The sequence below is a fragment of the Pelophylax lessonae genome, assembly GCF_965119305.1.
Source record: "Pelophylax lessonae genome assembly, chromosome: 3".
Taxonomy (NCBI): Eukaryota; Metazoa; Chordata; class Amphibia; order Anura; family Ranidae; genus Pelophylax; species Pelophylax lessonae.
Genome location: NC_138770.1, coordinates 245707088 through 245731241, shown reverse-complemented (window position 1 = coordinate 245731241; position 24154 = coordinate 245707088). Strand labels below are relative to the sequence as shown.

The window sequence follows — 24154 nt, the reverse complement described above, 5'->3', positions numbered from 1 at the left end:
GAGACAGCAGATGATAATAATATTTAGTATGCTTTATTTGCATTCTACAATTGAGTATATTACTGTGCACTTGCTGATGGTGTTGCAGTTGCCAATCTTGTGACTGGCGAAATGAAAAGGACTATACTCAGGAATTCACCCTCAAATCCTTTGAGAAAAAGTGATGCCACTTCTATTTAAAAGGAAAGTGAGGGAATTAAAAATAACAAACAAAACAAACTAGATGGCTGCAGCATGGATTCGATGCAGGTGTCCCCTGACAGCCCTACACCAAGAACTGATCGCAGACCACTCAGTTCTTGGGTCCACTCATAGTACAGAGCAGTGATTTTCAGTCACCAGTCTGTGCTCTACCCCTCTAGCGCTTACTGGAGCTATCACAAACCTCATATGACAAGAAGCTTCAAAAGCACATGCAGGCCTTCCTGAAATAATGTAAACGTTCTGGGTAGCACATGTGCAGTGTATCTTGGCTCAAAACTAACAGGAATATGCTCTGATCGGGAGTGAATGCAGGCTAAAAGCACTTTCAACAAGCCTTCATTCACCTCTGTATTTATAAGCACTGTGAAGAAATTAAAGGCAAACTCCAGTCAAAAATAAAAATTTTCCTATTATTAGTATGTTAAATATCTTTTTCTTTGATATTATTCATTTTTTGGCTAGTTGCCTGTGTAGCTTAGAAAGTCTTATCTAAACTAGACAATCAGCTACTTCCTGTTCTTCATCGACAACGCTATCTCCCTTTTTCTGAATTTGCTAAGCCGTCTTTCACTTCCTGAAATGGTTGTCGGCCTTTCTTAAACAGGCATGCCTAGACCTGCCCAGCCCCACCCCCATCCCTCCTATCTTTTACCATGATCTCCTCCTGTCTTCATAGCCTTGTTAAGGCTAGCAGCTTCTCCTGAGAGAGAGAGAGAGGGAGAGGAAGAGGGATAGAGAGGGAGAGGGGGGGGGTTAGAGAGGGAGAGAAAGAGAGTGAGGGAGAGAGAGAGCAAGATAGGGGGAAAGACAGAGGGGAGAGAGAGAGAGAGGGAGGGAGAGAGAAAGAGAGATGGAGAGAGAAAGAGAGAGAGAGAGACAAAGAGAGGGATAGGGAGGAAGAGGAGGAGAGAGGGGGAGAGAGAGAGAGGGAGAGAGAGGGAGAGGAAGAGGGAGAGAGAGGGAAAGGGGGGTTAGAGAGGGAGAGAGGGAGGGAGAGAAAGAGTGAGGGAGAGAGAGAGAGCGAGATAGGGGGAAAGACAGAGGGGGGAGAGAGAGAGGGAGGGAGAGAGAATGAGAGAGAGAGAGACGGAGAGAGGGAGAGAGAGGAAGAGGGAGGAAGAGGAGGAGAGAGAGGGGGAGAGAGAGAGGGAGAGAGGGAGAGAGAGAGAGAGAGAGAGAGAGAGAGGGGAAGAGGGATAGAGAGGGAGAGGGAGGGTTAGAGAGGGAGAGAGAGAGGGAGAGAAAGAGAGTGAGGGAGAGAGAGAGCGAGATAGGGGGAAAGACAGAGGGGGGAGAGAGGGAGAATGAGAGAGAGAGAGACGGAGAGAGGGAGAGGGAGGAAGAGGGAGAGGGAGGAAGAGGAGGAGAGAGAGGGGGAGAGAGAGAGAGAGAGGGAGAGGGAGAGAGAGAGGGAGAGGGAGAGAGGGAGGGAGAGAGAGAGAGAGGGGGGGTCACATGACCGGTGCAATATTTGAAAGAAAAGGAACATTTTTGAAAGTTTAGAAGGATACAGATCAATTGCTATTGCTCATTACATGCGAGTAATGAGTTTTAGACTCTGCGTGCCACTAGTGCAACTTGTCATGTAACTTTGGACACATAAAGTCACCTGACGAGTCAGAGCCCATTGATTTCAATGGCACCCATTTCCATCTATGCCACTTTGAAAATCAGCAACTTTGAAAAGGTGCCTGCACTACTTTAATGCAACTTTGATTCAGAGGGTGTAAAGTTAGATCAAAGCTGCACTCAAAGTCGCACTCTAAATCGCACAACCTTAGAGTCGCACTAGTGGAAACATAGACACTAGGCTAGAGTGCGACTTTGGAGTGCGACTGAGTGCAGCTTTAATCCAACTTTGCACTCTCTGGATCAAAGTCACATGAAAAGTTGCATCAAAGTAGTGCAGGTACCTTTTCAAAGTCGCTGATTTTCAAAGTCGCATAGATGGGAACGGATGCTATTGATTAGTCGCACTAGTGGAAACGTAGACTTAGTGTGGTTGCCTGTACTATGATCATTTGATCATGGTAGACTGTGAGCTGAGACCTCCGAGCACTTCCAGCTGACAGTTCCCCCTCCTTCCCATCCCCCCGTGTCCAGCTTTCTTCTCCTATGGTAGTCTTCATTCAAAGCCCAGCACAGCTGTACTGTATATGTGCACCCTCCCCCCCCCCCCTGTCCTGTGTGGATTGACTTATTTTATTTCTTAATTTTCTTATGGATTAGGATGTACAATGCATCCTTACTGATGAGAGAACACTGGGCGGGAACCTATGATTAGCTCCTCACATTCTGTATATGCCCACTGGCTACAAAGGAACAGTGTCTCTCCCTGGAAGTGATGTCACTAGCTTTCAGTAACCTCACTCACTTGCTGCTCTTGGACTCAGAAGAACGAGGGATTGAAGTCACGTGACAGCCCTGAAAACTGCAAAATAAAGGTAGAAAAACTGTGATTTTTTTCATTATGACACATAAGGCTGAACTCTGCTCACATTCATGATTGCAGGGGAGAATTTAAGTATTAGGCTGTACTTCCACTTTATTTTCAATGTTCACAATACAGAAATTGTACTTTTTTTTTATAAAGGCAGAATCTTGCCCACTGATCTAATCAATCAGCAGGTGCTTCAAAGCTTTTAGAACCTAACTGAAACCCCACCTCTACAGTAGTCTTTGTTGTGATCCTTGAAGATCTTAGATCTTATTCACATATTGCGTAGGGGGAATGCGGATTCTGGCTCGTGATTTCAAAGTGTTTCCCTGGGTCGTGCAGAGGGTGGCCCGTTCACTAAATGTTGGTCATATCATAGAGGATCTGGGACAAAATTTTGGTCCTGAGCCAGGCGCAAATTTACACTTGTGTTTTGCCGCAATTCTCACTCATTTTGTTGTGTAATAATCGCTGTAAAAATTGCATTGTGCTTTCTCTCACGATTTGGAATCGTAGGTAGAAAGGTAAAATCATGCAGATTCTGCACGTAATTCTTAATTGCCCAAATGTGAACAGGGCCTAACAAATCGCACAAAAATGCACATGCACAGCAACGCACTGTGCAATCCTGTGCAATTCACATGCAGTTCTGTGCTGAGTGATCTCAGGCCATTTGTTTTGAATGGCCTGCAATCGCACTGCACCAACAGTAGTGCATGCTCTACTTTTGGAAACTCACTGCGACCAGGTCACACGGTACTTCTGTACCATGTAATCTGATATGGGCACACTCACAGCATTTGCGACTTGCGTTTGGGATGTCACTAACTTAATATTGACACCTGCTGCAGATCGCAACTAAAGCGTGTTTTGAACGTGGTGGGGGAAACACACGCGGAATGCTGGTGTCCCGCACCACGTTCCTTAGAGACGGAATAACTTTGCAATAGAAAAGCAGTTATAGAGGTCAGCAATGGCTTTTTTTGAAAGCTCTTTTACTGCTTGTTAACCGGTTGCCGACCGCCGCACGACTATATACTGCGGCGGTCAGCCCCGGCCAGGCAGATTGACGTATGGATACGTCACTCGCCTGTCACTGACTTGCGAGCCAATCGCGGGCGGGCGCGCGCCCGCCGAGGCGCGCGCCCACCGCGGCTCGTTCACTGACAAGTCAGTGCGTGTGACCGGCGGACCCGATGTCCGCCGGTCACACTACGATCGCTCCGGTGAAGGGAGAAAGGCGGAGCGGCTTATGTAAACAAGCCGCCCATCATTCTCCCGGTGTAAAAATTAAGATCAGACGGTTCTACTATGTAGGACCGTTGATCTTTGTTTTTACACCAATAGCAATGTCCCTGCACAGTTAGAATCACGCCCCTAGGACACACTTAACCCCTCCCTGTCCAATAAAGTTAACCCCTTCCCTGCCAGTGTCCTTTTTGCAGTAACAGTGCATATGTATAGCACTGATTACTGCAGTAATGTCACTGGTACCCCCAAAAGTGTCAAAAATGTCAGTCAAGGGTCCGATCTGTCTGCCGCAATGTCGCAGTACCGAAAAAAAATCGCAGATCGCCGCAGTTACGCGTTAAAAAAAAAACACCAAAAATGACAAAAATCTTTCCCTTTGTTAGTAAACGCGATAACTTTTGCGCAAACCAATCAAAATACGCTTTTTGCGATTTTTTTTACCAAACATAAGTAGCATAAAACTAATTGGCCGAAAATGTTAAAAAATTCAGTTTTTTAAAAAAATTTTTTGGGGAATTTCATATAAAAAAATGTGAAAAATATTGTTATTTTTGCAAAAGTGACGCTCTTTTTTTGTTTATAGCGCATGATCAAAAAATCGCACAGGTGATCAAATACCACCAAAAGAAAGCTCTGTTTGTGGGAAAAAAAGGACGTCAAATTCGTTTAGGTACAGCGTCGCACGACCGCGCAATTGTCCATTAAAAAATTGCAAAAAAACCCCTGGTCTTTTAGCAGCCAAACGGGGCTTAAGTGGTTAAGAACGTGTAAATAGTTTAACGTCCATAGTCTGGGCACTGGTGAACTTTAACTACTAAAACTAAATACAAAAAATATTTTGCTAAATAAAATTTGGTTCAAGGCCTGCACAAACACATTATTTATTAGTTGTGTTTATATTTTAAAAAGATGGCATTCCCAATGTGACTACTCAAATGCCAGAAGTATATGTCATTGTTCTCTGAACAAACACATTAATGGTTCTGATTTTCACTGTACATTGAGTAATAAACTCTGTTATCAAAAATAAAATTGCACAAATTATCATATTAGGAAAATGCCTTTTTCATGAGATTAACAAATCTCAAAAACGCAACAAAGGTTATGATTTTGCTAAACTAAATGGTTGTCCACCTCTCAAATTTTGGAACTGAGCTGAGTTTTGCAAGAGGGCAAAGTCCAAAAATCATCATAGTTCAAAGCAGTGCAAGACATAACCACTTCCCACTGACATACAGCGGCTATTTAAGTATACGCTCCTCAAAAAAATGTTTTCTAAGGCTCTGGTCCCATTTTTATCCTCTGATTTGTATTGTAGAAAGGATACAATCCGCAGCAGTCATGTCTTTCATTACCTTGTGATGTAGGCGCTGCCCAATGGCTGTTGGGAGGACACATCACAGGGTCCTGCAGACATCAGCAGTGATATCATAGGAAATCCTGAAACAAGACCAGTCGACTGGACAACAGAGAACAGCTTCAGACCGCCAGTCCCAGAGATAATATGACAGTGAGACTTTTTATTGCCTGTAGTTGGGCTTTAGGTTAGCCACTAACATTAGTGCAAAAATTCACCTTTACATGAAATCTTCTTGACTAGTTCTCTCTTCTCTCGCAAACATAAGCACTCTATTTGCATGAGAAATCCTGTTTAGAGCAATGAAAAGCCATGCCATATATTACACATTTTGTTTCGTTCAACCAGTGGGTTGAATGAAAAAATAAGTGCATAGAGGAATCACTCCTGCTGTGGTATTGTGTTCTGATGGCGGGAAGACTTTCCCACCATCAGAACATAATGATTAGTGCTGCTGAACATATATAATTTGGAGAAAAACAGACAGGGTGATTGTACACAAGTCAATTGATAGATCGCCTTCTGTACACCCAGGTTGCCCATCATTAATCCAAATTTGGCTGGTCGCTGCTGAACCAGACAAATTTTGATCTATGCATTTCCGGCTTTAGATGTTTCCACTGCTCGGAAACAAATACATTTAGGCAGTCATTACCTGACCATGCCAAGAAAATCTAAATTGTGATACTCTCTTCTAATGTATTTAAAGTGGAGTTCCGGCCTGAAAAAAAACATTTTGATAAAAATACCCCCGGGACAGTCAGGGCTAGTGCATTTCAGAATGGATAGCCTCTGAACTGTCCCAGGTTGCACTTACCTTTTAGAAGAAATACTTACCTTGACAATTTCTTGTCCAGCGCTGCCATCTCAGGTGTGGCAGCTGAAGCCTGGGGAATCCTCTTTGGCATCCTCTTCGGTCCCAGAATGCCCTGCACCGGCCCCGCTCATCAGTTCCGGCGCAGGCGCGTCATCCCTCCACAGCTTCTGAGCATGCCCAGAAGCTGTTTAGCAGGGAATGATGCGCCTGCGCCGGAACTGACGAGCGGGGCCGATGCAGGCGCATTGACTCCTGGGAGCGATTACGTTCAGCTCCCAGGAGTCAACACAAGCAGGAAGTGACGGTGGGCCGTGGCCACAGAGGGAGGAAGAGGAAGTAAGGTAAATATATTTTCTTTAAAAACAAGGTACCGGTAAGTGAATTAAAAAAAAAAATGTAATTATCCAATTGTTTTGCAGGTAATTTAGAGCAAGCGGACAATGAAAAATATTTTCAGGGTGGAACTCCGCTTTAAGCACCTTTAGTCCTACATTGTGAGGGGCTTGGCAAGATTGATTCAATGAATAGAAGAATCTGCCTCTATTGACTATACTGTCAAATGTACCTACAACTAAAGAAAAATAATACAACCTATTGGTTGTGTTTATCGTAAAAATGTCAATTATTGAGCTTTTCATTTGCCCATAAAATTGTAAGGTTTCTTTTTCCACAAAAGAGGTCAAGAACAACATAGTTGGACTGATTTACTGAGTTCAGAATCTACACAAAATATATTACGTGAACATTTACTTAAATTATCCAATCATGTGCAGATGAAATAGGTTACCAGGAATTTGCTTTTCACATGACTGGATGATTGAAGTTAATATTCACACAAGTTGTTAAAAGATTCACAACCCGTTTACAAAATTAGCCTTAATGAATTAAACCTTCATGAACACTGCTAGGTCTATGACTATTTTCAAGAGTCACAGTTTTCCTGTCCATACCATTGTTTAGGGACATCTTATTATAGCAAAAAAAACCTACAAGTGGTAAGAATTAGAACATAACACCAGCTGAGTGAATTTTCTGTTGAACGAGAGATAAAAAGTAATTGCTGGAGTTCAGCTATATAAGAAAAATAACATTCTGTGAAATAATAAATGTCACTTGTGGATAATTCAGAACAGAAACAGATTGGCAGTGAAATTTGAGGTATACCCTGCAGCATTACTTATAGAGCTCTGCTATAAACTTACAGGCTACATGGAAAACATTATGTGCTTTATATTGTGAATAATCTATTTTTATTACAGAGTAACAACAATGTATTCTCAATTACTAGGCCTTAAAATACTGCATCTGACATGCACATTTCATTATTTCTTTCTATGCTTCATAGAAAACTAGGGAATAATTACCAATCTGGTCCTGGTGATTTTTTTTTTTTACCCGTTGTATTTTGTGCACATTAAATTCACGTTCTAGGTTCTTTGAGCTCTGATCAAACACACACCCATATAGCCGGGTCAAGAGTTTTTCAACTTGAGCTGAACTCTGGAACAGATTGGCTTTTCTAGAGATTAATGGTATAGCTTTGCCCTGATTACCAAGGAGGTTTGCTATGGAAACAGGGATGTCTTCAAATGGCATGACATACTCAGTAAAGCCACATTATTTGTAAATTTCACACATCCAGCCATGTGATCTATAATGAAAAGAGTTTTTAATTTGCGTCCTGCTGGAAAACACAGTTTGCAGGTCTCCTTACCCCAAAAGTTGCTTTTGCTCCTGTGCAACATTGGCAGCTTGTCGACAGGCTGTGAGTTCCTCAGTCAGGATAAGGAGTTTGTTTTCTTTTGCATTCAGTTGCATTTCTGCTATCTGCAATCTAAGCAAAAAAGTAAAAAAAAACTCTTAACACAAATAGAATAGAGGCAATAATATCTGTAGACTTTTTAATAATTCAGTTTAATTTACAAATATATTTACTTTCCGGAAAATGATATGGTGAACATGTTAGTGAGATTGCCGAGCTTATCCATAACAGTAGTAACAAAAAAAATGACCCCTGCCCCCACCTATAACTGGCCTTCACAGTAAGGAGCTCATGGAAGGGAGCGCATGCAAGACAAAACCAAAGAAATTCCCAGCTCAATTCACCAACCAGTCTGCTTACAAACCGAATTAACCTGTCTGACTGTATGCATTAAAAACAGGAGTTTAGGGGGGTGTGGCTAGCTCACTAGGCCGCATAACCCGGGAGCTCCTCAAGCAAGCCCAGGAAAAACAGCTCCAAGCAACAAAACAAGACAGACTATTCACTCCAAAACAGCGAGGTCTACCTCAAGTGACAGGCAAAAACTGACAGCCTTCTTCCACCAGGCCAAAGGAGAGAATCAGTAAGATGGCACTGGGTCCCCTGCAACACGAGGCAATGCACAGTCACCTACAGTGGTCCGCTCCGGAGGCTCTCTCTCACAGAGATCACACCAGACATCTTCCTCTCCTGAAGCTTCCACTGCTCTGAACAGGAGCCCGGCTAAATCTAAACAGAGATTGGATGACCACATAACTCCTCCTGGTGAGTTCTCTGCTAGCTACGACTCTTTAAACATCACTAGGGAGCTCCCTGACTCTATCCTTGCACTCCTGACCAACAACTAACAGAATATGGACACAACAATGAAGAACATGTTAGTGTCACTTCAAAGCTCCAACCATGCTGACATTATGCACCTGACTAAACACCTAAAAGAGAAAATACACTCCCTTGGCTCTAGAGTTGATCATGTGGAGACCAAGATGGATGAATTTGCGCACACTATCAATGACCTCATTGATCTACATGACGAACAAATAGACAACCAAATGTGGATCAAAGCTAAACTAGCAGATTTGGAAGACAGATCCCGGCGTCACAACCTGAAATTAAGAGGCATTCCTGAATCTGTTCAACCGTCTGCATTGCGACAGTATGATCTAGGCCTATTCAAGATCTTAATATCAGATATTCCTAACATTGAACTGGTTAAAGATCGGATCCATTACATTCCCAAACCATCCTTCATTCCTGAGAGCATACCAAGAGATGTGCTAATGCGCATTCATTTCTTTCATGTAAAAGATCAGTTAATGTTCTTCTCCCGCAACCAAAACATGTTTCCTGCAACATATAACAACCTGCAATTTTTTGCCCATATCTCCCAATACATCATGCAGTTACGCAGGAAGCTGATATCTATCACTAAAGCTTAGAGCAGGGATCCTCAAACTATGGCCCTCCAGCTGTTGTGGAACTACACATCCCATGAGGCATTGTAAAACTCTGATATTCACAGACATGACTAGGCATGATGGGAATTGTAGTTCCTGAACAACTGGAGGGCCATAGTTTGAAGACCCCTGGCTTAGAGGAACCACTCTATCACTTATAAGTGGGGCAACCCTTCCAAGCTATTAGTGTTTAAAGATGGCGAGAATGACACAGGAATTCAGCTCCTGAAAAAATGGGGGATTATCCCCGAATATCCACCACATACCAAAAAATTCAAATTACCTCAAAAATCATCTATTAAATGGCAGCAAATTCCTCCGGCTTCATCTGACACATCATGAAAGCCATAAGAATTGAAATCAATGAGTTCTAATGAGTACCTAATTAAGTGCCCTTAGCCAGTGGACTGTTCCCCCCTTACCACTGGTGGAGTATCAGTTCTTACTGCATTCGGATATATAATCCACTCTTTTAGACTCATGTTACTCAACATTGTTTGTTTTGTTCCCCTTGTATTGTTCTTCTTTTACATGCCTCTTGGAAGTCAGAGAAACCACAAATTGAACAAAACCACCCTACAGACATTGATGATGTTAAAGCACGGCACTCTATACTCCTCAGTGCTCCAGACTTTCCACCAATATCTGCCTACAATCTCCAAGTAAATTCACTATTCAATGACCCTAGCATTTCTCAAAAACTCTTCCATGTCAATTAACATTCTCTCTATCAATGCGAGGGGTCCTAACCATCCTGTTAAATGCAGATCCCTTTGGGGAGAAATCTTACAACAAAAAGCCGACATGTTCGGGAGACACATTTTCATTAGTTGTCACACCCGATATGCCAACATCCCAGATTCCCACATATTTTCACTGCCTCTGTACCTACAAAAAAAGTAGTAGGGTGATGGTAGCAATCAGAGATTCTCTTGCTTTCCACCTAATATCAGAAATAGTGGACCTAGCAGGCAGATTTCTCATACTAATCTGTGATATAAACTCTACCAGGTACACGCTCATAAATCTGCATGCCCCAAACAACCACCAGCTCCGCATTTTACACAAATGAATGAAGAGATTGGAGAAAGTTAAGCAAGGGTCACTACTTCTATATGGAGACTTTAACATACTCCCAGATCCTCAAATTGATTCTACCTCCCTCCAAAAACATACTACAGCATCCCTTCAACCTTTCCTGCATTCCCAAAATGTATTTGAAGTATGGTCCTGCCTACATACTTCAGAAAGAGACTATTCATATTTCTCTGCGTCTCACAACTCCTACTCAAAGATAGATCTTTTCCTGGCAGACAAATGGCTCCTCTAGAATACAAGATGCTTTAATCAGAGATATATCTTATTTGGATCATGCCCCTATAACCATCTTGATAGCAGATTCTCTTGCTCCACAATTTACCTTTCTATGGAGAACCAACCAGGCGCTAATGCAATCACCAAATACCAAAGCCACTTTAGAGAAAAACCTAATGGACTTTTTCAAGATCAATGCAGGCTCAGTCTTGGATCCATTCATGTTGTGGAATGCCCACAAGCCATATATGAGGGGTATTTTTATTTTGGCATGTAGAAGGCACAGGTGCCAGCAGCCTATCAAAATCCTCCTTGGGTTTCTCATGAAGAGGACCATATACACCAAACACGGACTTTGGCTTTTAGCTCTAAGCTCTAGAGCAAGTGCATTTGCAGTGCACATTATATTTGCCTTTGGTAAATCAACCCCAATGTATATTCATTGCTTGTTGTGCATTCCCTATTTCTTTCTTTAACCACTTTAGCCCCGGAGGATTTGGCTACTCAATGACCAGGCCCTATTTTGCGATTCAGCACTGCATGACTTTAACAGACAATTGCGTGGTCGTGTGACAATGTACCCAAACGAAATTGACGTCCTTTTTTTCCCACAAATAGAGCTTTCTTTTGGTGGTATTTGATCACCTGTGCGATTTTATTTTTTGCGCTATAAACAAAAAAAGTGGAAATTTTGAAAAAATAACAATATTTTTCAAATTTTATATGAAATTCTCAAAAGAAAAAAAAAGTAAAAATCTAAATTTTTTAACATTTTAGGCCAATTTGTTTTCTGCTACATACTATTGGTAAAAAAAAAAATAAAAAATCGCAATAAGCGTATTTTGATTGGTTTGCGCAAAAGTTATTGCGTTTACTAACTACGGGAAAGATTTATGTCATTTTTATTGTTTTTCTTTTTTACTAGTAATGGCGGCGATCTGCGATTTTTTTGCGGGCCTGCGACATTGCAGCGGACAGATCGGACCCCTAACTGACATTTTTGACACTTTTGGGGGTACCAGTGACATTACTACAGTAATCAGTGCTAAAAATATGCACTGTTTCTGTAAAAATGACACTGGCAGGGAAGGGGTTAACTGTACTGGTGATCAAGGGGTTAAATGTGTCCCTAGGGGCGTGATTCTGTCAGGGGGTGTGGCTTGTGAAGTAATCACAGAGACATGCGATCCCTTTATAGCAGGATCACATAGCCTCTGTGATCACTTCAGGGAGAATGAGAATGTATTTACATCAGCCCTATGGAGCGACGCTGCTATCCGATCCTGTTTGTGAAATCTGAAAATAGGGTTTCCATCCGTCTGGAAGATAGGATCGGATAGGATAGGATGAAAATGGACAGGCGGTTCTCATTCGATCTCCCCATAGAGGAGAGCGGGGATCTGACAGCTCCGTCTCTGCTCACAGAGCAGAGACAGAGCTGTCATCTGCCTGCTCAGCAGAAATCAGCGGATCAATCCCCCGCTGAGCAGAACGGACTCCGTCGGGTGCACCTTCCGTGTGAAAGGAGCTTTAATGTATTAGACTGATTCGCTTTAATGCTTTACTTTCTTGGCCTTCCCAAACTCCAGTCAGCCATAAAAATAGAAATACGTGTGCCTCCCATTCCCCCATCCCCAGTCCAGAACAGTCAGGTTTAAATGCTCATCTAGTCTAGGGGAAGTTTTAGGCAAAGGAATACTTACCTTTTTCCTCGCACCTGCAGGCTATTTGCACACTTTATGACTCGTCCCACTAAGATGCTCCTCTTTGCCTGTCTCGTGGCTGCCCATTCTCAGATGTCTTTATAATTACTATTATTATACAGAATTTATATAGCGCCAACAGTTTGCGCAGCGCTTTACAATATGAGGGAAGACAATACAGTTACAATACAATTCAATACAGGAGGAATTAGAGGGCCCTGCTCGTTAGAGCTTACAATCTAGAAGGGAGGGTCAAGTGAAACAAAAGGCAATAACCGTGTGGGATGAGCTGATGGAAAAAATGGTAGCACAGTTGTTAGGTGTGGGTAGGATAGGCTTCTCTGAAGACGAGGGTTTTAAGGGATCATCTAAAAGCTAATAGAGTATGATATAATTGGATAGATTGGGGTAGGGAGTTCCACAGGATTGGAGAGGCTCTGGAAAAAAACCTGGAGGCAAGCATGGGAGGAGGTGACGAGGGAGCTAGAGAGCAGGAGGTTTTGAGAGGAACGAAGAGAGAGCGATTAGGTTGGTATTTTGAGACTAAGCTAGTGATGTAGCTGGGGGCTAAATTGTGGATGGCTGTGTTGTTAGTATTTTAAAATTTAATTTGTTTGGGTGAGCGGAAGCCAGTGGAGGGATTTATAATGTCAACTGCCCATCCACAATGAGCAATGCCAAGTGTGAGGGGATGTAAAGAATAAGGTAGGTATTCTACTTCAAACCTCCATTAGACTTGATGACCCTTGGATGGCAAGTGGTTGGGTTGGACATACTACGTTTTTGAGATGGCAATGCTGTTTCTGTGCTGAAACCTCAGCTGTGAAATTAGACCTGCCAGAGCACTCCCCTGCTGGACTTCAGAAAACCCTCCATGTATGGTATGGAAATGACCAGAGGGTAAGATGTCCAATGGCCCAACAGGGTAGAACTGGGTAGGGCAACACTGCTGGGAAATTCATTGCAGTAGAGGCTCTGTGTTGTCAACTCACTACAGTTAGGAGCTCACTGACTTTTGGCTGAATCAACAGGTATTTTAGAAAGAAAAAACATGGGGAAATGTGCATGTATTACAGAGGAGTAATGCAGTTCAAAATTAAGTCAAGTTAAAGTCAAGACAGAATAAGGTCCTTATAAAAGCTGCATTAAAACAAAATATATCTAAGGATTTACTACCCACTCTATGGCTGTATTATTATGTGTCTTCCTGGAGTTCAGCTTTAAAGGAAAACCTGTCATAAGAGAAACATGGAGGCTGGCATTGCTGGCCTCTCCTTCTGAAAATGCCAGTTGCCTGGCTATTAAGCTGAACCTCTGGGTTCAATGCTTCAGTAACTAACATAGCTGGAATAAGTAGTATGCAGTCCAGGAACACTGCAGAAAGCCAGATGTCCTTTTCTGACACTTGCTTTGGGTTAGTGACTTAACTAAAGCCGTAAGATTTTTTTTCTTAATGCATTGTATGCATTCAAGTAATTGTAAAGGCAGAAGTTTTTTGTTTTTTTTTTAATCTTAATGCATTCTATGCATTAAGGTAAAAATCCTTCTGTGTGCAGCAGCCCCCCTCAGTCCTCCCCAATACTTACATAAGCCCCAATTAGACCCAGCGATGTTCCAGAAGTGTCTCAGCTGCCCAGGACTCCCCTGCTCATTGGCTGAGATAGCAGCGCAGTGTCATTGGCTCCCGCTGCTGTCAATCAAAGTCAGTCGGCCAATGAGGAAAGAAAAGGGGGCGGGGCTGTGGCTCCGTGTCTGGACAAGGGGAGCTGTAGCTGGACTCGGGTGCCCCCCCAGAGCAAGCTGCTTTCTGTGGGGGCACTCAACTGGAGGGAGGGGCCAGGAGCACCAAAGAGGGACCTGAGAAAAGGAGGATCAGGGCTGCTCTGTGCAAACCAACATGTTTGTTATTTTTAACAAAAAAAAAATGAATAAGACTTTAGTACCACTTTAAGGTAACAAAAACTTCTGTTGTAGAGGATCCTTATACTTATCTGTGCTCGATCTCAATCCAGCACTGTGCACCAGAGCAGCTACTCTCCCGACTCTATCCTTTTTCACTGGGCAGATTGATAGCCATTGGCTCCAGCTTCTGTTAATCAAATCTTATGACAAGGGAGTGGAGAGCAGAGCCAAGCCCCACTGTCTGTGTCAATAGACGCAGACAGGGCAGCTCGGGAACAAGCTTGCACGAGTGCCCCCCAAGACTGTGGTTTTCTAAGGGGCACTCGACAGGGAGGAGGAGCCAGGAGCTCTAATGGGAGACCCAAGAAGAGGAGGATCGGGGCTGCTCTGTGCAAAACCTTTACATAGAGCAGATAAGTATGACATGTTTGTTATTTTATTTTAAAAATGGAAACTTTAATATCACTTTAAGGATTTTTTAAACCAGAGGATCATATTGAAGGTCACAAGGGGCAACACCCATATTTTTCTTGTGAGAGATTTATTTTATTTTTAGTAGAGGCTTAGAGGATAGATGCTATACTGTATACTGTTAGACCTTTTCCACAAAAAAATATAAAAGGCCCCCGGCACACTTTCAAGCTGCCAAGGACGTTTAGTATAGCGCCAAGTGTGCTAGAGACCTTAAGTATTGTTTTGTATATTGAAAAGTGTGCCACTGACCTTTAGTATTGTTTTGCATAGTGCCAAGTGTGTTGGTAACTTTAGTATTGTTTTGTATAGTGCAAAGTGCGCCAGGGACCTTTAGTATTGTTTTGTAAGGTGGCAAGTGTGCCAGAGACCTTTACTCTTGTTTTGTATAACCATCAAGTGGTCCAAGGACCTTAAGTATTGTTTTGTATACTGCCAAGTGTGCCAGAGATGTTTTGTATTGTTTGTTATAGTTCCAAGTGTGCCAGAGACATTTTGTATTGTTTGCTATAGTGCCAAGTGTGCCAGAGACTTTTAGTATTGTTTTGTATAGTGCCAAGTGTGCCAATGATCTTTTGTATTGTTTTGTAAATTGCCAAGCATGACAGGGATCTTTTGTATTGAATGATTTAATGCCAAGTGTGTTAGGGACCTTTAGTAATGTTTTGTATAATCCAAAGTGTGCCAGGGACCTCTAGTATTGTTTTGTACAGTGCCAAGTGTGCCAGGAACTTTTTGCATTGTTTGATATAGCGCATGTAAGCCAGAGACCTTCAACATTGTTTAGTATAGTGTCAAATGTGCCAGAGACCTTTATTATTTTATATAGTGCCAAGTGTGCCAGGGACCTTTTTTTTTCTCTTTTAAAATAATGTTTTTTTGGAAAAAAAAAAAAAACCAAAACAGTGACAAAATCTATAAACAGATAGTACAAAACATACAACAGCAACAGTAAAAAAAAAAAATGGGATTATGTCCTCTTTCACACCTTCACGTTCCAGGAAACACATGTTTTTGCACATGTTCCCCAAAAAGTGTGCAAAATGTGCCAAAACGCACATCTCGCTCAATGGCACCCCAAACATGTCTGCGAAAAAAATGTGCCAAAATGTGCATTACAAAAATGTGGGGGCTCACGGGCAAAAAAAGGTGCAGGAGCTACTTTGGCGCTTTTGTTGCAGCCCATTTAAAAAATGCACAAGAAAAAGCACAGTGACCTGCAGATGTGAATAGTGTCTAAAAGTGAAAATAAACAAATAAGCAAATAAATAAATAAACTCAGATTAAAGAGTTAGTTCACCTTTACCAAAATTACTGCCAATGCAGATAAGGGGCATCTATAGATAAAAACAAACTGTGCACTTTTGACCAGAATTGAATAATGCTCTTGCTATAGGTGCAGGCCATCCATGCACCCCCCCCCCCCAAAGCCTAACTGGAACACTCTAAAGACGCTGCCAAAAAAGGCCCAGTTGCCACTGCCCACCACCACATTCACAAGAGCGAGCCCTCAAACGCTGAGCCCAGAGCAACTGCATCAGGGGGGGAGAAAGAGCATGTGAGCAGACTCAAATAAGAGAGAGAAAGAGTCCACCTCCATGGTGGAGTTGAACAACCAAAGCCAACCCCCCCCCCCCCCCAGTAATGTAACAGCAAAATCTCGGGAGCACCCCACACAGGTCCCATGAGGCACACAAAGGGCCCACTCAACCTTGTTATTTTCATTTTTTTTTATTCAAATAGTTTTTGTTGAAGACATTTTTTCTTTTCCCATGCATACAAGACAATATCTAACAAGCCCCTATCTGTTTCTCTGCTAATGAACATCACTGTTCCTCATTATTATAGTGGAATAAACCATTTTTGATACAGCTTGCATCTCCTATTTTTTTTTTTTAACAATTATTTATTAAAGTCTACGATCAAAGCATTACTCCCACAATCGTACATTCACACTTAATTTCAAAAAGCATACAAATATAACATTTTAAATTAATTGTACCACTTAAATCATATAGGGGACCTGTTTACCACAATATCTCTAGGAACTAATCCTGTAGTGCCCTACCAGGGTACCCACAATTTCTTGAATTTTCTCAAACATCAAAGCTTGGTATATACACATTTTTCCTTTCTAATCATGACATTAACTGCTTTTACCCAGTCTACATATATTGGAAGTGATAAAGTCAACCACCGCAATAAGTTTTCAACCTTGAAAAAGACATCTAAGCAATGGAATCTATTAAGCAAGTGGTACAGGATCCCCATCCATATAGCATAGTATACAGAACTTAGAGTCTAACCAAGGATACCCCAAAAACTGAATTTATGGTATAGAGGATGTCAAACCAATATCTAAATAATTTATGGGACCTCCAAACCATATAGATGAGGGTACCAGACGAGTCCCCACCCTGCGGACATGCAGCATTGGGGCACCCCCCCCCCTTTTGAGAGGTATGGTATGACCTATGCAACAAAAATAAAGGACTGATTTGAGATGGTATATTCCTTTTATAATTACTTTAATGCTTTTAATATAGTAGATGTGCCTGGGGCTCTTAGTACTGTTTAGTATAGTGCCAAGTGTGCCAGAGACCTTTTATTATTGTTTTGTATAATGCCAAGTGAGCCAGGGACCTCTACTATTGTTTTGTATAGAGCCAAGTGTGCCAGGGACCTTTTGCATTGTTTTGTATAGTGCCAAATGTGCCTGGGAAGCCTTTCCCTTCTTTTGAAAATTTCAAACATTTGAGAGCAGCTGCTATCGTTGCCCTAACTTTCTTTTTCACAAAGACATACATATGTGGTTTTTTTTTTCGAAAAACTCCTTCAGTGGAGGGTAGAGAGCCCTTTATGGATCCTAGATAATTAGCTATTAGAAATAGGATTGTGTAGGCGCCATAATCAATGTATACTTGGAAAAAAGCTTGTTTAATGCATTAAATGTTGCCAGTTAGCGGAAAGAAGTACACAACGCCCATATTTATAGAGTACAATCCTTCAATCAGCTGACTGGAACCTGCTCCAGGGCACCAAAACTCTTTGAACCAGTTGGCTTGATGTTCCTGTGACGAAAGGCGAGACAAAATGAAAACCACTTTAATTGGACTCTACAGATCTAATTGTTTTGCTGATTCAGCAAATGCCACTATTTCATAACTTTATGAAGATGTCAATTTCAGCCCACACAACAAAAAAAGGTTTCCAAGGCAGTCCAAAATACTTGGTGTCATTTAGAGTGCACAACATGCGTGACAGTTACATGTAAGTATAAATGCTGAGGAACAAATATGTGGTTTCCATATGCATGTATGTCTTTTTATATGGATAGTTTGTATACCAAGTGGATCAAATACAAGCAACTGTGCCCTAAAATAGACAACAAAATCTTTGAATTTGCATTTCCATTGTAGATTATTTGACACAAATAATATAGGTTAAAGCGAATCTTTGTGCTCAATTTGATGCTGCCTCCTTTCCACCCCACCGGCGTGCAAATAGGGCTTTTTTTTTAATTTACAATTTTTTATTGTAATAAAAACCCTCTGGTCCAACCCAATTACCCCCCCCCCCCCCACCACCACCACCATGCACGCCACAAGTCTAGGCGAACGATGTGCACTTGGTCTGTTGTGCCTAGTGCATAGTCCTTCATTGAGAAAGGAGGAGAGAGGAATGCTTAGTGGCTTGTCATTGGGAGGGACGCAGTATGAACCTGAAGAGCTGGCAGATTCCTGATGATATCATGCAAGAAGATGGCAGCAAGGGAGCAAGTTGGGGGGGGGGGGGAGAGAAGAGAAGAGGACCTCAGCAGGACAACGCTGGATCTGCTGGGTGGGGAGTATCCTGACCTGCAACCAGGTAAGCAGGCGTTATAAAAAAATGGGGAGGGGGGTGGAGACCTCTTTCAAAGTTTAATTGAACATTTAATTTAATTTAATATATTGATCGAAGTAAATGTAATAGGTGCTCAAAGTCTTACAGTTTTTTTTATTTAGAAATATTATACAGCCTAAATAGAAAAGCCTGTTCCCCACCACAGTTCTGTAGAGAAGAAACCTTGCTCTCTGTGTGGAAGCAGTGGTAGTACCTCTGCAGCGAGACCACCACTACTTTCACATATAAAGCAATGGTCTTTCTCTACAGTATGCGGCAGGGGACAGGCTTTTCTACTCAAGGTGTGACTGCTTTCTAAAGAACATGAAGTGTAAGGACTTGCAAACCTTTTGTTTTAATGCACCTGAAATAAATTCAGATGATTTAAACTAAAAATTAATGTATAGATGTATATCAGTTCTAGAGACAAAAATTCAGTTTGTCTTTAAAGAAGAATTCCGGGTACGGATGTTTTTACATAGTTACATTTGTTCAGCTTAGACCAATATAACAACGCATTTACCACACCTGTGAGATCCCTCTAGAAGCAGAAAATCACTGAAGTGAACACTGCTACTACATTGATCTCCACTATTTTCTAGGTCCCGTGCCAAGCTTCTGGCCCTGCAGCATTGTGAACACAAGAGGTCGGTCGCTGGGCCAGGATGCCATTCAGTGAACACTGTGCATTTTCTCAATGAATGCAAAGCATTCTCTGATTACATGAGGTGGAGAGGGTGATGCCACAGACATGCCTTTACAAATCATTAAATAAGAGAACACTTTGCATTGATTGAGAAAATGCATCGCGATCTATAAATGGTAACCATGCTGAGCGACTTCCTGTGCTCACAATGCAGCACAGCAGCTGCTCGGCACGGGACCTGGAAGCTAGCGGAGACCAATGGAGTAGTGCAGTGTCTATTGCAATGATTTCCAGATTCTAGAGGGGTCCCACAAGTATGTTATATGCATAGTTCCACTGGTTCAACATAACTATACAAAAATATTTAAACTTTGGATAATTTCTTTGTAGTTTCAGTTTGTTCTACAATACATTGATCATACTGCATATACAGTGCCTTGAAAAAGTATTCATACTCTTTGAAATTTTCCACATTTTGTCATGTTACAACCAAAAACTTAAATGTATTTTATTGGGATTTTATGTTATAGACCAACACAAAGTGGCACATACTTGTGAAGTGAAAGTTTTTACAAATTAATATCTGAAAAGTGTAATGTGCATTTGTATTCAGCCCCCTTTACTCTGATACCCCTAACTAAAATCCAGTGGGACCAATTGCCTTCAGAAGTCACCTAATAAGTTAATAGCATCCACCTGTGTGTAATTTAATCTCAGTATAAATACAGCTGTTCTGTGAAGCCCTCAGAGGTTTGTTAGAGAACCTTAGTAAATAAACAGCATAATGAAGGCTAAGGAACACACCAAACAGGTCAGGGATAAAGTTGTGGAGGAGTTTAAAGCAGGGTTAGGTTATAAAAAAAAGAAAATATCCCGAGCTTTGAACATCTCACGGAGCACTGTTCAATCCATCATCCGAAAATAGAAAGAGTATGGCACAACTGCAAACCTACCAAGACATGTCCATTCACCTAAACTGACAGGCCGGGCAATAATCAGAGAAGCAGCCAAGAGGCCCATGGTAACTCTGGAGGAGCTGCAGAGATCCATAGCTTAGGTGGGAGAATCTGTCCACAGGACAACTATTAGTCATGCACTCCACAAATCTGGCCTTTATGGAAGAGTGACAAGAAGAAAGCCATTGTTGAAAGAAAGTAAGCCCTGTTTGCAGTTTGCGAGAAGCTATGCGAGTCAGATGAGATCAAAATTGAACTTTTTGGCCTAAAAGCAGAACGCTATGTGTGGCGGAAAACAAACTCTGCACATCACTCTGAACACACCATCCCCACCGTGAAACATGGTGGTGGCAGCATCATGTTATGGGGATGCTTTACTTCAGCAGGGACAGAGAAGCTTGTCAGAGTTGATGGGAAGATGGATGGAGCCAAATACAGGGCAATCTTAGAAGAAAACCTGTTAGAGTTTGCAAAAGACTTGAGACTGAGGCGGAGGTTTACCTTCCAGCAGGACAACAACTGTAAAATACAGCCAGAGCTACAACGGAATAGTTTAGTTTCAAAGCATATTCATGTGTTAGAATGGCCCAGTCAAAGTCCAGACCTAAATCCAATTAAGAATCTGTGGCAAGACTTGCAAATTGCTGTTCACAGACGCTCCCCATCCAATATGACAGAGCTTGAGCTATTTTGCAAAGAAGAATGGGCAAAAATTTCACTCTTTAGATTTGCAAAGCTGGTAGAGACATACCCCAAAAGACTTGCAGCAGTAATTGCAGTGAAAGGTGGGTCTACAAAGTAATGACTCAGGGGGGCTGAATACAAAATGCACGCCACACTTTTCAGATAATTGTAAACATTTTAGAAAATTATTTATCATTTTCCTTACACTTCACAATTATGGGCCACTTGTGTTGGTCTATCACATAAAATCCCAATAAAATACATTTACGTTTTTGGTTGTAACATGACAAAATGTGGAAAATGTCAAGGGGTATGAGTACTTTTTAACCACTTTACCGCTGCTCACTAGAGCTCTACTGCGGCAAAGTGGTTCGTTATCGTCTGACGACGTAGACCTACCTCACCAGACACGCCCCCTTCCGCCGGAGGCTCGCTCCCGCTGTAGTCAGTCACAGCGGGAGTCGGGCCAGGGGAGGAGCAGCGGCGATCACTGCTGCTCTTCCCCAATCGTCGGGGAATCGAGTCTGGAGATCCGCCCGCTTGTGTAAACAAAGCGGGCAGATCTCCTAAGTGACAGGCAGGGTCAGATTGCAGGGTTCAGCATAGCTGAACCTGCGATCTGTCCTTGTGTCACATAGTCACCTCCCCCCACACATGTCAGTAAGCACCAGGCATACATTAACCCCTCCCGCTCCAATAAAATTAACCCCTCCCTGCCAGTGTCATTTTTACAGTAACAGTGCATATTTATAGCACTGATTACTGCAGAAATGTCACTGGTAACCCCAAAAGTGTCAAAAATGTCAGTCAAGGGTCCGATCTGTCCGCCGCAATGTTGCAGTCCCGCAAAAAAAAAAATCGCAGATCGCCGCCATTACTCGTTAAAAAAAAAAACACCAAAAACAACAGAAATCTTTCCCTTAGTAAACGCAATAACTTTTGCGCAAACCAATCAAAATACACTTATTGCGATTTTTTTTACCAAAAATATGTAGCAGAAAACAAATTGGCCTAAAATGATAAAAAAAATTGATTTTTACATTTTTTTGGGGGGGAATTTCATATAAAAAAAATGTGAAACATATTGTTATTTTTTCAAAATTGTCACTCTTTTTTTGTTTATAGCGCAAAAAGTAAAAATCACACAGGTGATCAAATACCACCAAAAGAAAGCTCTCTTTGTGGAAAAAAAAAGGACGTAAATGTCGTTTGGGTACGGCGTTGCATGACCGCGCAATTGTCAGTTAAAATCGCACAGTGCCGAATCGCAAAAAGTGGCCCAGACGTAAGACAGCAAAATCCTCCGGTGGTAAAGTGGTTAAAGGCACCGTACATCCAATGCACTTTGGCTTGAGATTTGTAACATCTCTACAGATAACGGGCTTCTTTGATGATAGGAATTTGAAATGTAAAGCCTTTATACGATGCTAATTATTTGATTGTTTAATGATGGGAAAACATTTTATGAGCACTAACTGGCATTTTACACAGGCACTGTGCTGTTATGACATGCCTTGTCAGGTGGAGAAGAACCTCTATTTACCTCGCTGGGGGGAAATATACAGCATATACATAAAATATGTCAGAACAGGAATGCACTTTTAAACACACATACTGCACTTCCTTGAGCCCACCATAGCGATCAACTGTATTGCTTGTATACAACAGGCCTACAAGTAAAGGGAATGGAGCTTCTTCCACAATCTATCACTGACAATATGCAGTACAGATGTCAAACAGCAGGACTTTGAGGGCCAAATAGACGAAGCCTCAATGATCTATAGAGCATGATCATACATGTATGAAAAATAGTATTCTGTATTTATTTATGAACTTCCAAGGGAATATATAAAATATTTTAGAGATATGTAAAAGATTAATATGCAGTGTTGATGACCTATGGCTTTCCAGCTGTTATTGCAACATAACAGCAGATGGAAAGGTGCAGACTGCCTGATTAATTGATCTGACTTTAGTATAGCTTTCTGAGCTTGAGGAAATTAGGAAAAAATGAACAAAGGTAGGAGTGGCAAAAAAAAGATCAATTAATGCTATATCAATACCATTGTGTGAAATATAAAAGGAGGCACAAACACCTAGTGCATTACCCTTGGACACCTTAAAATAGTTTTATTAAAATGCCAAAAACATACTCACAGACATGAAGAGCAAAAATCGCATTAAATGAGTCCACACATGTGGAAGTAATCGTCTCTGTAGTTGGACCGCTGATGCGTTTCGGGAGGCACTGTCCCTTCCTTAGAGCTCATTGTGGTTTGCCATAGGGTACTCACATTTTTAAATTTCAGAAATTAAATTTCCTGCTTTAGAAGGACTAAGGATGCTGCCAGATATACGTACTTATCCCTGGGCAGCCAAACCATTGTGTTTATGACCTTGATGCACATTTTAGAGGCATGGCAACAATGTACCATGATGGTATAAATACATCAAACATACTAAATGATATCCATGATTCTAGCTAAGAAATCTATAGGATTATGATGGATTCTAAACATCCCAAGAGCATCTAGATTTGAAGTACTCAAACATTATTTTCCCTTTGTTCTGTACCTGCAGTTGTGACAGGCACGGGACACTGTGCTGTAGTTACAGAGTTTCTCAACTAAAATGATGCACGTTGTAATATAGTGGCTAGTGGGAGGAACCACAGCACCCAGTGTTGCACCAGGTATCTAATGCACCCAAAAGAGATGGATACCAATGGTGCCCTTAGACTTTTAAGAGAGCAAAGATTGTTTGGTTCCTTGCTAGTGATCCACCCTCTCCTCCCTGGTAACAATACCCAGCCCTTCTGGGTATGGGGGGCATGTGGCCTTGTCCCATGTGACCATGCTAGGGTCCAGTAGCCAATTGTTAGGCCCAAATACTGCCACGTGACAAAATTAGTGGTTTAATTGCTTCCTTTAGTGTCCAAAACCTGCAGATACTGGGGATATTTATGCCAGCTGTGATAGAGGAAGTGGATGAGGAGAGCTAGCAAATCAAGCTTGAGGGGCTTGGGGGGCTTGCAAAGACACTGCCACTTTACACTATTTGGGGCAAAGGTGACAGTAACTTTAACGGCTATTTTACATGAGCATTTGGATTTAGGGCTGTTATCAGAGCGTATGAAAACTCCCTATGCATTTATTAAAGAATACGTTACCCCAAAATTTTCCATATTCCTGACATGTACTTGTGTTAAAAGTATCCTGTTCTCTCTATATTCCTTCCTTTATGTGAAATCCCTGGTGATCTCTAGGAAAGCAGTCCCCCTGCTTTCCTATTTCACACTGATCACGCTAGGC

The 24154-nt window shown here is 41.8% G+C and overlaps 1 protein-coding gene across 1 annotated transcript in view; it reads right to left on the bottom strand.

Moving 5' to 3' along the window:
- LEKR1 (leucine, glutamate and lysine rich 1) overlaps window positions 1–24154 on the bottom strand; it is a 285005-nt gene that overhangs the window by 167189 nt on the left and 93662 nt on the right. The window contains exon 4 of the mRNA XM_082251303.1: window positions 7781–7900. Coding sequence (XP_082107429.1) covers window positions 7781–7900 — 120 coding nt within the window. The remainder of the gene's footprint in view (window positions 1–7780; window positions 7901–24154) is intronic.